This window comes from Mustela putorius, unplaced genomic scaffold, assembly GCF_011764305.1.
Source record: "Mustela putorius furo isolate JIRA1106 unplaced genomic scaffold, ASM1176430v1.1 tig00003974_pilon_pilon_pilon, whole genome shotgun sequence".
NCBI classification, from domain to species: domain Eukaryota; kingdom Metazoa; phylum Chordata; class Mammalia; order Carnivora; family Mustelidae; genus Mustela; species Mustela putorius.
The window spans coordinates 14,436,494-14,449,391 of record NW_025422117.1 but is presented as its reverse complement, the minus strand read 5'-3'; the positions used below and the strand labels follow the sequence as shown (position 1 = coordinate 14,449,391).

At 33.3% G+C, this 12,898-nt stretch overlaps 1 protein-coding gene across 19 annotated transcripts in view; it reads right to left on the bottom strand.

The window, feature by feature from the left end:
- Positions 1–8,258: 8,258 nt before the first annotated feature.
- Positions 8,259–12,898, bottom strand: part of RBM26 (RNA binding motif protein 26) — an 86,366-nt gene continuing 81,726 nt past the window's right edge. For 15 of the 19 annotated variants that reach the window (XM_004754426.3, XM_045070896.1, XM_045070897.1 and 12 more), the window contains one exon: positions 8,259–11,071. In XM_004754426.3, coding sequence (XP_004754483.1) covers positions 11,048–11,071 — 24 coding nt within the window. In that variant the 3' untranslated portion in view covers positions 8,259–11,047. The remainder of the gene's footprint in view (positions 11,072–12,898) is intronic. The other 4 variants (XM_045070903.1, XM_045070898.1, XM_045070900.1 and 1 more) reach the window with 1 other exon arrangement.

Genomic DNA, 12,898 nt, shown 5'->3' with positions numbered 1-12,898 from the left:
TACATCCCAAGGGCTTCATGCTCCTGGCCACTCCTACTATTTTCATAAATTGATGTTTACGAGAATTTCTTCCCACTAAATATCAGGAGAGTAGATAGAGGGGCACCTGGGTGGCTCGGCCATTAAGCAGCTGCCTTCAGCTCATGTCATGATCCCAGGGTGCTGGGATTGAGCCCTGCATCGGGCTCCTTGCTCAGCGGAAAGCCTGCTTCTCCCTCTCCCACTCCCCCTGCTTGTGTTCCTTCTCTCGCTGTTTGCTGTGTCTGTCAAACAAAGAAATAAAATCTTAAAAAAAAAAAAAAGAGTAGATAGATCAGAAAAAGATTATAAAAGGGATGGCAAGATATTTGTTTACTCACTGGCTCGAGAGGGCAAGAAATAAAAGGAGCTGTGTTAAAAGATGTTATGCATTGGGTCCCAGGAGCAAAGATTGATAGATTTGAAGAAGGATCATGGACTTCCTCAGACTGCAGTGCAGCTTTGCTGCCCTGAAGGTGTGGTACTGGTAAGGGAGAGGGGCACTGTGAAGTGTGGGTGTATCCAGTGAAGCAGTGTTGTAACAGAGGCCACAGAGATTGGCGGTAGAGGCTGTGGGGAAAGCTCCAGTTGAGTCTGGATGACAGAAGAATGACAGGGGATTAGTTGAGACTATTTAGGGAATGCTCAGGGGTAACTGGGAAAAATGATAAAAGTGGGGTGGGAATGCTATTTACCATTATAGGGTGGAGGCCATGAAGCAAATGATATTCCTAAGTACCTGCAAAGAAAACTAAAGTCATCTCACGGGAACCCTTTGAATCCTACCACCAAGCTTTCTAAAAACATGACATTTTCCTCCTGTCCTTACTTTTCTCTATTACCTTCTAAAGGCGGTCCTAAATGTGTTTTGGAGTTTTTCTCATTTCCTGTGTTTTGGCATCTTAAACTATCATTGTTAATCTTTTTACCTTCTTATTAGGACTTTTCTGTGAAGATTAAACATGATTTTCTGGCCTCCCTTTATCCTACTTGCCTTGCAAACTACTAATCTCTCACTCCTACCCTTAAAAAATCTCAAGGAACCTGCCTGTACTGTTTTTACATCCTCACCTTCCTTTTGCTCTTTAGCCTATCCATTTTGTCTCCCATATCCATCATTAAAAAATAAGCAAAACAAAACAACAACAAAAAGACAAAAGCATATTCCGGAGTCAATGATTTCGTTATCCCAAAATCCAATGGACATTTTTCACATTTCATCTTCCTTTGCCTTTTAACACTTGACACTTTATCACCACCTCCTTCCTAACATTTTTTTTGGCAGGGGGTGGGCAGGGGAGGGCTGCTATTTGTAACTACCATTCCTAGTTTTGTTCCTACCCTTTGGCTGTCCTTTCTAATTCTCCTTTACAGAATCTGCCTACATTATCTGGATTAAATGTAGACTTCCTCAATCTATATGCAATCTCTAGGAATCTCATTCTCACCCATAGATTAGTATTTCTCTACTAAATCATTCTCAAATTGTTTATCACTGCATTGCAGTCGCACTGGGCTTCCTTCTGCCCTGAAATAGACCATATTTGGTCCTTGTATGGTATTTTCACACAAAACTGCTTATTCCTCAAGAATATGCTCTCCCTCTAGTAAGATCCTGCTCAGCTTTCAGACCTCAACTAAAAAATCACTTTTCGTGGGAAGACTTTCCTGACATCATAGGTCAGGTCAGGTTTTTTGTTTTTTGTTTTTCCTTTAGAGCATTTAATTAATTTATACTTTTGCTTTTGTTCTATGTTTTCTCTTTTGGATGATTTCACACACACCACCCACCCTCCCCTGAACTATGGTAAAAAGGGCAGGGAAAAATAAGTAAGCATCAGTTGTTTTAATCATCACCCACCTTTTCATAGGTGAGCTCTGCCATTTCTCAGTATGAAGTCTCTTTCAGGCAGCAGTACTGATGGGAAGAATAAATGAGCCACCATGTATGCAGGACTACTTCGTTTACTGGCACTGGGTATGTAACCAGTGGGAGAAGTAAGTGTGCAGTACTTCCAGAAATTCCCAAGCATGTGAACTCAATTGATTCCTTTTATATACCTCAAGGATTTCATTCGTTATGAGTAGCATGCATCCTTCCAAGGCATTTCTCCAGATTGTGCCCTAAGATGGAACTGGGTGTTAGTATGCCTTTACTTTTTTCCCAAATTAAGCTTTTTGAGATAACTTAAATTCACAAGCAGTTGTAAGAAATAAAGTTCTCGTGTATCCTTTACCAAGTTCCCTCCAATGGTAATATCTTGCAAAAAATGTAGTACAATGTTAACAACCATCTAGTCAAGACACAGAACATTCCCATTACCTTAACATTTCTCATGTTGTCCATTTACATTCACACCCACCACTTCCATAACACCTAGCAACTTTGTCACTTCAAGAATATTATACAAATGGAATCACACAGTAAGTAGCCTTTTGCGATTGGCTTTTTTTTTTTTTAATTTCCACTTAGCATAGTCTGGAAATTCATACAAGGTGTGGCACATACCAATAATGTGGTTTCTGTTTGTTTGTTGTTGTTTTTAATGCTGAGTAGTACTTCATGGAATGAATGTATCAGATCAATCATTCACATATTCAGAAACATGTTAGATTACTTCCAGTGGTTTATTATTGTGAACATTTATATATAAGTATTTGTGTGAAAATAAGTTAAATGCCCAGGCGTATAACTTTGGTTGATATGATGGTTGGTTTAGCTATTTTAATAAACTGCCACACTGTTTCCCAGACTGACTATACAATTTAACATTCCCACTAGCTATCTATGAGTGATCCAGTTTCTTTTAAAAAAAATTTTTTTTTTAAGAGGTAAGGGGACAAAAGCAGGAGAGAATTTTAAGCAGGCTGCATGCCCAGAACTGAGCCCTGTGTAAGGATTGATCTCTGGACCCTAAATCATGACTTGAGCTGAAAACAAGAGTGGACACTTAAGCTACTGAGCCACCCAAGTTCCTCAGTGAGTGATCCGGTTTCTGTGTATCCTTGCCAGCATTTGATTTTGTCACTTTTTCTTTGGCTATTCTGATAGCACGTAAGAACATCTTAGAGTGGTTTTAATTTCCACTTCCCTAATGGCAGAGGATGTCGAGTATATTTTCATTTGTTTATCTGTCACCTGGATAGTCTCTTGGGTGAAATGTCTTTAGCCCATGTACTAGCTGGATTGTTTGCATTTTATTGTTGAGCTTTTAAGGAATTATATATTCTAGATACCAGTGCTGACGCATACTACATGTGGTTTGCAAAATTTCTTCCATTTGTAGCTTATGTTATTACAACAAATTCTTTCACACAGCAAGTTTTAAGTTTTGATGAAGTCCCATTTGTCATGTTGTACAGGACCATACTTTTAGTGTCAAGTCTAAGAACTTTTGCTTAGTCCTGGATCACACAGATTTTTCTTTTCCCTAAAAATTTTATAGTTTTATATTTAAATCCTTGATTCATTTTAATTGTTGAATGACAGGAGAATTCGTTTTTGCCAATAAATGTCATTTGTTCCAGGATCATTTGAAGATTTTATTTCCTACATTCCATTGTTTTTGTACCCTGTCAAAAATCAGTTGGGCGTATTTGTGTGCATCTTTAGGAGGTCTCTATTCTGTTTCACTGATCCATGTGCTTATCCTCCCATGAAGACCCCTCCATTATAAAAACAATCTCAATTACTATAGCTTTAAGTCTTGAAACGGGTAGACTGATTCCTTTCATTCCATTTCTCTTAAAATTGTATTCTCTTTTGCCTTTCCATATAAACTTTAAGATAATCTTACCTATAAAAAACTTATTGGGATTTTGGTATTATATTAAACCTGTGTGTGAATTCGGAGAATGAACATATTATGTTGGGTTTTCCAATCCATGAACTCCAGCTTTCCATTTATTTATGTCTTCCTTGGTTATTGGCATTTTGTAGTTTTTAGCATACAAGTCCTGTACATGGTTAGATTTTCTTTTAGGTATATCATTCCCCCCCCCCCCAGTTTGGTTGTAACTAGCATTGCACTTTAAATTTCAGTCTCCCACCTGTTTGATGCTAGTATTTGGAAAAAAAAATATTCTTTTATGTTTATGATTCGTAGTAAGCAATAGCTAGAATTGCACACAGAAAGGCCCTAACTGTTCATCTTTTGGAAAATTCTCAGGTCCAACTGGACAAGAGCAGTTACACATAGGTTATGTAAGTATGTAGCACAGTGAAAATCTTAGGAAATTGAACTTGGTTGAACATTAGGTCTAAATGGTGTGGCTTATGCTTTATGTGGTAATGTAAGTTATGCTGAGGTGCTCTTGAGGCAGAGAAAAAGGGTGGGTCTTTTTTTGGAGGGATACCTTAGAACTCAGGCTGCAATCACCCCTATATTGTTTCCCCATGAGGAACAGAGGAGGGTCATTGTATAAATGTATTCTTGGGTACATGTTTTATAATACACATTTTTGTATTTTATATAACTCACACCCCTGCAATCAAGACCTGAGCTAAGATCAAGAGTCAGACACTTAACTGACTGAGCCACTCAAGTGCCCTGGATGTGTACTTGTAATAAATTTTATAAACTGAGCTATATATAGCATAGCTCAGTTTATAAAATATAAGTCAAAATATAAATATAAATTATAAATTTATATAATATAAATATAAAATATAAATTATATATAAATATATAATATATAATTATATTATAAATATAATTATAATATATATTGTAATTATAATAAAAAATAAATATAAAGTATATATATAAAATATAAATATAGAATATATATATATATATATATATATATCAATAAGGCTCATCAGCTTGGGAAAAAACCTAAAATACAAATGCATTCTTGCTTGTAGGCTGCTTTCTTTCAATTAGAACTTCCACAAATGCAGGACTAAATCTAGTCTCCCCATCTCCAGCACCTTAGAAGGCTCTATTCCGTGAGTATTCCCAATTTGAGGATTCTCTCCTCTTTTTCACTGGATATCTTGATAAAACAAAATTTAAAAACTCCTCTAGGTTAATCATAGAATCATTGGTTAGGATGCTATTTTGTTCTCAATATATGTGGTTTTCATCCATTTATTATTACAAATATGGCACATGTGAGGGCTATCGTGGCTAACAATCAAATCAATACTCAAAGAATATTTTAAGAGTTACCTGTTTGATGTTTAAATTCTTACCTCATTCAGACATGACAAATGCTAAGTGCCAGAGATCTTCTATCATTCTTTAATTTCTGTTAACTCTGAATATTAACTTGATAAAAAAAAAATAAAATGTGAAATTGGCATATTACCTACTAGACTTACCACACAAAAACTAAAATGCTGCATTAAACTTAGTACAAATTTGACTGCTATCCATTTCTAACTCCAAAATTGCAGACATCTCTAAGTATTTCTTCCTAACATCAACTTCTAATAAAAAGTGATGATCATTAAGTCTTAAGTCATAGATATTACTCTTTTAAAAATGGTATGGTAACAACCCTGAAATTTTTTTATTTAAATAAGATCTTTGGAATAAGTAACGTTTTAACATTAAGTGTTTCAAAAATGTGGGAGATTTTAAAAGCTTACTTTGCGTTTAACTTGCACTCTATCCTCCTTGAAGTCAGAAGTCTTTTCATTCACTCCATTTCCTAAATTCAAAATCCTCAAAACAAATACATTGCATACTCATTTTATATCATCAGAATCGTGATTCTCAGAGCACGGAACACAAAGTGTATTGTTCCATACTTCAGTAACACATTCTAGGTTTTAAAAAGGTGAATCAAAGACTGGCAAGAAAACACCACAAGGCAAACCCTCAGATACTGGAATTAATGTCATATAATGTAGTAGATTAATTAGATAAAACATTACCATTACATAAATAGCTCAGGAGAATGTTCATGCTTTGCTAGGGATTTTATTCTTCCCAAGAAAATGGATTATCTTTTCAATTTTTTTTTTTTTTTTTGCTTAGGACATAGAAGGAAAATCTATGGAACCCATTGTCTTCCCATTTCTATATAATTTCCTTCTTTTATTCCATTTCATGCTTTGTGTTTCAGAAACAAATGTTCATGAACTTCATGGGGAAAACAAATTGTTTTCCTGAAGAAGAGCAGTTTGGAGTTGAAATTTAAAAAAATAAGGGGAGTTTGTCCTTGCTATAAATTATGTGGTCTTTGTGTATTTCTAGTGCTTGTGAGATTGAGAAATGGAAATTCCAGTCCTGATTCTGCCATTTATCTTACTTAATAAATGTAAAGATTATTTGTCCTTTCAATACAGACTAGATAGGAGACTATAAAAAAATTTTGGTATGGTATACAAAATCCTGGCAACAACATACTATGGAAAATACTAATAGTGTCACCACTGCATCAGAGTTGAACTACTCTATCAAGCATAATTTAGTTCCTGTTAAAATATGAATATAAATTCGGTTTTAACACACGTAAAAAACTGAATTTATGCTGCTCTCCAAAGCTAAACTGTGGAAGTACCAACACATTTATACATCTCTGCTTTGTAAAAGATCAAACTGAAAACATAACGTGTTTTAAAAACAAGTATACTTTAACCCAGTAGTTTTGAGAATGTATCTTGCAGGAATAATCAAAGATATTCAAGGGTACAGCATCATGTATATTAAAATAAAAAACGGCCCTACACACCCAAAGTAAGGATTCAATACATTATGATTCATCTACAACTAGAGGGGCTTTAAAAAATGGAATGAATCTACTATCATAACTGAAAAAAAGACCACTAAACGGTATATATTATATAACCCCATTTTTAAATGTTCTGTGATAATTTATAAATAACAGGCTATCATGCTTTTTAACTTCTAGCTTTCTATATAGTAAGATACTATATGTGATTTAAAAAAAATTTTTTTTAAAGACCAAAGTCATTCATACTTCATGCAGAAATATTTTTTCAAGTTAAGTGAAGGTTGATAATATGCTCAATGTGCAAATATCCACAGGGCTGGATATGTAAAGTATGTTTTAAAAATAATTTTACCCAATACATCATTATTAACCAAAAACCTCCACTATTTCATAAGCAGCTTTAACTAGATTTGTACCAAGACTTGTGCACTTTTGAGATGATAATGTATTTTCTTGTAGAAGCAGTGTCACAAGTGGAAGACACGTTATTACCAAGCTTATTTAACCCACATTATAGATGACAGGTGTATCTGCAATGAAAACAAAAAAAAAAATTGCAGTATTTATCAATCAGTGAAACTGAATATGAAATGAGCATGCTGAATGCTGAGAAAGCAGATCAAATCAGGAAAACACTGAGATGAAAACTGAAAATTAGAGGGAAGTTCTAGAAACTTTCAATGGCTTTGGAGGTTGACAGCATAAGCACTTTACAGAATTTCATTTCAGAATATATGTCAGTCTTTCTTTGACACACAGTAGTTATGTTTATTACTCATGATAAGGGAAAACTTTCTGGCCCCCGAATAGAATGAAGAGACAAATTCTAGCAGTAGAGAGGCAGGTATTAAGGAGAAGGGTATGGAGGATCTGTATGTGTGTTAGAAAAGGAGTCACTAGGCCAGTAACAAATTGGTACCAAAGGTGACTTAGAACAATTTAAAGTGGGAATGGAGGGTAGAGGAGAAGAGGCAAAGTGGAGCCACTTGTACGTATATGTGTATATATATGTGTGTGTGAGTGTGTGTGTGTATATATGTACACACACACATATATAAATATTTTCAAAATTCTCAACTGTGAAATACCTGAGGGTTGCAAATTCTTCTTTCTATTCCATATTAATATAACTAATGCAAGATGCAGGACAATTTTAAAAAGTTAACAACTGTTTTTAGTAAGACTATTTTATTTAAAAATTTTTCAAAATATAAAAATAATAAACATTATGGATATTTAACAAACAAAACAACATAATTCAACTATAAATAATAAAAATGTTGACAACCCCACATAAACATGTAATACTATAAATATTCTAAGCATACAAGAGTAGTTTTCTAGTTCAAGTTTTACCTTTTTCAAGTTTTATTATCACTTTGAAAAATAAACCAAAAAAAAGCTGCTACAGCTTAACCAATTACTTTCGCTCCACTCAAAGAGCAGGGAACTTTTTCCCCATGCCAACACACATTCGTGAAATGGGATACTTATGGGCACAGGTATTAAAAACTGGAACAATCCAGTCTCCAGACAAGAAAAGACTCCTTTGGTGTTTTTAGGTTCAACAATCCACAGAAATTGAGTAGAACTAAACCATTTATTAAAGGAAATCTTGTGCCAGATAACATGTTCTGAAGTAATATCACATCCAAAACAGATTCAGGATTCTGAGAATCAAAAGTAAACATCTATGAATGCTTTGTTGATACTTAAAAACTGTATCTTAAGAACATTCACTAAGGTGCTGGAATGAAGTCTTCTAGATGTAGAAAACAATCTACACATCAACGCAACACTTGTAGAACGTAAATAATACATCCCTTTACAACTCATCAAATGTTCTATTATTATGTAAGAATTACCCTGCCGCCTCCTGTTCAGTTAAAAACAGATGGGAATTTGAAGCAGAGTAGGATTACAGCATATCTTTAGGACTAGAAGTTTTCCACTTGAAATTTGGAATAACTGAGCCATGCTGAATGTATCTTTTTTTTTTTTTTAAATTCTAGCCAAATTCAAATTCCTCTTATCAAAAGAGCTAATGAAAAACTGAAGAAACTACTTTCTTTTTTGGAAGCTGGGCACAAATAAGTGTACTGTAATTCTGTATCATATTTTTAAATTCTAACAGGCTGGGCTCTTTACCTGACTTACCGCAGACCACTTTATGCTGCTAGATTAGAGTAAGTCACAAGTGATCATACATTAAAGCCTAGCGAAGTCTAGATAACAGGTTCAAAAATGATATTGAAAGGTTTTTTAGCACCAATAACTTTTTCCTAAGACACTTGAGGGGCTGCATCACTTTAAAGTATTATTTATCTTGTAAACAAGACCAAAAATATTCAGTTGATCTGTATTTTGAGCATAAATATTTATAAACTCTATTTAAAAAAAACAAATATAGCATGACTAGAGCTGCTAATAGTGTAAAATCTAAGTATATTGAAAAATATAAAGATATATAAAAGGCTTCCATAATGCAATCATGCAGAGGTAAACCACTTCATTCAATTACACAAAAGTGATTCTGTACAGTTATCTACACATAGCTCCATGAGAATTCTATTCAGGAAAACAAAATAATGAAAATCCTTATCTTTAATTAATAAACACATAGGAATTTAAATATGTAACTGACCTATTGGCTCTCATAGAAATTTTCAAAAAGTACAATGATCTTGCTGAGAGTCAAATCATCTCGACTTCTGATTCCCAATGGCATGTTTAATTTTGCTTTGCTTTATTTTGTTTTTTAATTTAAAAGCAAGGGAAAGAAAAAGAAAGATGACAAAGTAATTTGAGGGTGCTGGTATGTAGTCCGCATCCAAGAACCAATCAAAACTGTTAACAAGTATGGTCTCTCTTCAGTCTATGTTCTTTGGGTTTCTAACCTAGCAAGTAAGTCACTACCATCAGGGAAGAGAATCTTCTTTCCTTGAAAAGAAAAAATACTGAACTAATGAGGGAAAGTATCTTTGAACTCCTTGTGGCTATATGCTAGTTTGCGAATATGAACTAAAACAAAAGTCTAATTTTAAAAATGTCCTGTATGCTACTAGGTCATAATTATATTAGAAGACCTTCCGAAATATATGTACTTTGCCTTTAAACACAAACCTAATATTACCAAAGCAATTATCAACTAATGTGGATCAAAATAATTTACATTATGATTGATGTGTTCATTCTTTTTATTTTTCATGAAGACAAATGCACTGCACACTCAAGAAAAAAGTGTTTGCAGAACAGTCAACTGCACACAAAAAAAGTGAAAATATGAGCATGGCTTAAAGAAACTAAAAAAACAAGGATGAATAGAATCAAGTATAATTGGGCTTTTCTAATAAAGTGTAACTTTCCAACTTCTCAAATGCCTCATGAGAATCTATGAAGGAATACTCAAATTAATTTTCTGAAAGCTTCATATGATGCTCATTATAAAAAAGGTATTTGGGGTGAATATTTAGGATCAGATTTAATCACACTCTTTATAAATAATTCTAACCCATATTGCTTATAAATAAATATTATGAACATACACCTTTTAAACAACGTTAGACATACAACACAATTTCCCCTTGCTTTTAAGATTGTCTTTGATGTCTTGATTGCAAGTGAGGAAAATATGGAAAAACTGTGTAAATTAGACATTTAATAGATATTTCTCAATATTTATAATCCACAGATCATCCTGTATGACTTGAAAAGAAAATTGTTCTCCTTGTTGGCTTTGAAGAGCTAAGAAACTTTTTAAAAAAATTATTTGGATAAGTGGCCTTGGCAACAATTTCAGTTAAGTATATTTAGAAGAAATAGGCAAGTTATTACAGTGTATAAAAAAGTATTTTAGCATCTGTTCAAAATTATTTAAGTGACTATCCTAACCCCAGAAATGTATCCTAAAACCCAGAAAAATTAAAAACAGACTGATGCTTAACTGTTTAATCATTTTCTTCATTCTAAATTGTTCATGCTAATGAACACAATATCATGGCTTTATAGATTTCCTAGACACAATTTTCAACTTGGCTGAGACTGAACTTATCTCGTATTAGGAAGCCAAGAGGTCTTTTTCCTTCTTAGTGTTTAAAAACTAAATGGCTATAAAGTAAGGGGAGAAGACGTTTAAGAGCAAGGTCAGACAAAGCACACACTCAGACATACTTCTGGACTCAGGTGTAGCAATTAGAGAACTGTGAAAAGACAAAATGCGAATTATAGTACATGTAAACATCTATTCAAATTGATAAAGAGCAAACATTAAATGATAGGATGATATTATAACAGTCGTCTCCAGACAGGAACAGGTCTTGCTGTTGTAGTCACAAAGCTAAATTCAGGCAATGATGATCTCTCTCTGCTGGAAAAAGAGAAGACTATTAAAAAACACTTTGAAAATTGTAAATAAATCTAAAAACTGAATCACACCATAAATTGATCTCCAACTTTTCTAAACATTAAGAAAAAATCTATTGGAGAAAGGAATCAAAATCAAAGTTGCAGACAAATTTCACAAAAAATCAGCTTTGGGTTAAATGATTTTAACAAAACCTCTCTGCATCATGCTTCCTCCTTAAAACATTAAGCCAAAGATCACAGCTCTACAACACAGCCATGATCTATAACTTCTGCTCAGGAAGTGCAGTAACTGACAAGATACTCAAATGTTAAATAAGTGTGGGTAGGCAAAGTAACTTTAAGAAATCACAAACAAATTCCAAGATAGATTACATAAAAATAAAAGCAAGAACAATTTTCTTAAATTTCCCAATGATTTCAAAGTAATTGTGAGGTGTATCTAATTTCCTTAAACTCTGTATGATAACCATTTCATTCTTTAATTACACTACAGGACATAAAATTCTATACTGAGCACAATGATTAAACAACCAAAAATAAAAAGGAACACATCAGAATGAGACAGTGCTTCATATACAAAGGGGAGACTAACTGGATGATGGGAAGTTACTGGATGGATGAAATCAAGTAAGAGGGAGGGAAGAATCAGGAACAATAATAAATTGATACCAAAAAAAGTAAAACAAATAAGTGCTTTTAATACACTATGTAATGAATACATATTACTGATAAACTGCAAGAAAGTTATTTACCAAACTCAGAATTTTTCTACTAACCAAGTATGATGTTTTCATTAGAAAATAGTGAGAATGGCAGTCATTTCACCAAGATTTCTTTTTTTCTCAGAACTTTTAGGTAGCTAATTTGGAAGATAATCTCTTGTCATCTGATAAGTATATAATGATCAGAGAGAGAGAGAGAGAAAATAACAACAACAACAAAAAATGCTACTCTCCTCTAAAAGCCTGTATACATACCTGAGAGCAACTAGCCAGTTCAAGAAGTTAACAAGAAAAGGGTAGTTCCTGAGATCTGGGAAAATGAAATTTTCTCTCTGCCTTACAAACATCATTCATTGATGACTTAATCCTAAATTTCTGTTTTTATTTATAGGGCTTTAGAAGAATAAAAGCCCTGAGAGAAAAGACCAAAAAGTGAACTAATTAACTAGAATTCCACGCAGGATATTTTTGTTTTAAAAGATTAAAAGATTTTTGTGTAAGGTAAGAAAAAAAGCTTGTAAATATTTCTACAAATTCTAGGATGACTAAAACTAATTTTCTACAATTGGTTCACTTTATGTGTAAGGGGAAGAAAAAAAGATAATATAGATCGGTAAAGTTTGTATAACACTCTAAAATAACCATTGATATTTCAACATACCAAACAAGCAAATGTTTTGCTTTCTTATGTAACCCTTAGAGCCAATGATTAGTGTCCCAAGTTGAAGATTGGAAATACAGTCCCCATAAAACAGTTCTAGTCACAGGAAATTTCCTACAATTAAGCTCAGCCATACTTTTCTGCAGGTAATCAGCCTAAACCACTGAAGTTTTGTTTTTATGGTAAACTATTGGTTGATACACTTGACTGTATTACAATAAAACAAGAGCTATGGAATACTCTTCCATTCCTGCAACATGATTTCATTAAATAGTTGGGCATCAATTAAATACTAAAATTAATTTTTTAAAATCTCACAATTATTCAATAACATTTAAACAACACTGCTTAAGACATAAAATATTGAGTGAAATATATAAAATGACAACCATCCCTTGAGGTAATCCTAATCAATCTTTTAACCAGTAATACAGAATTTCTCTCT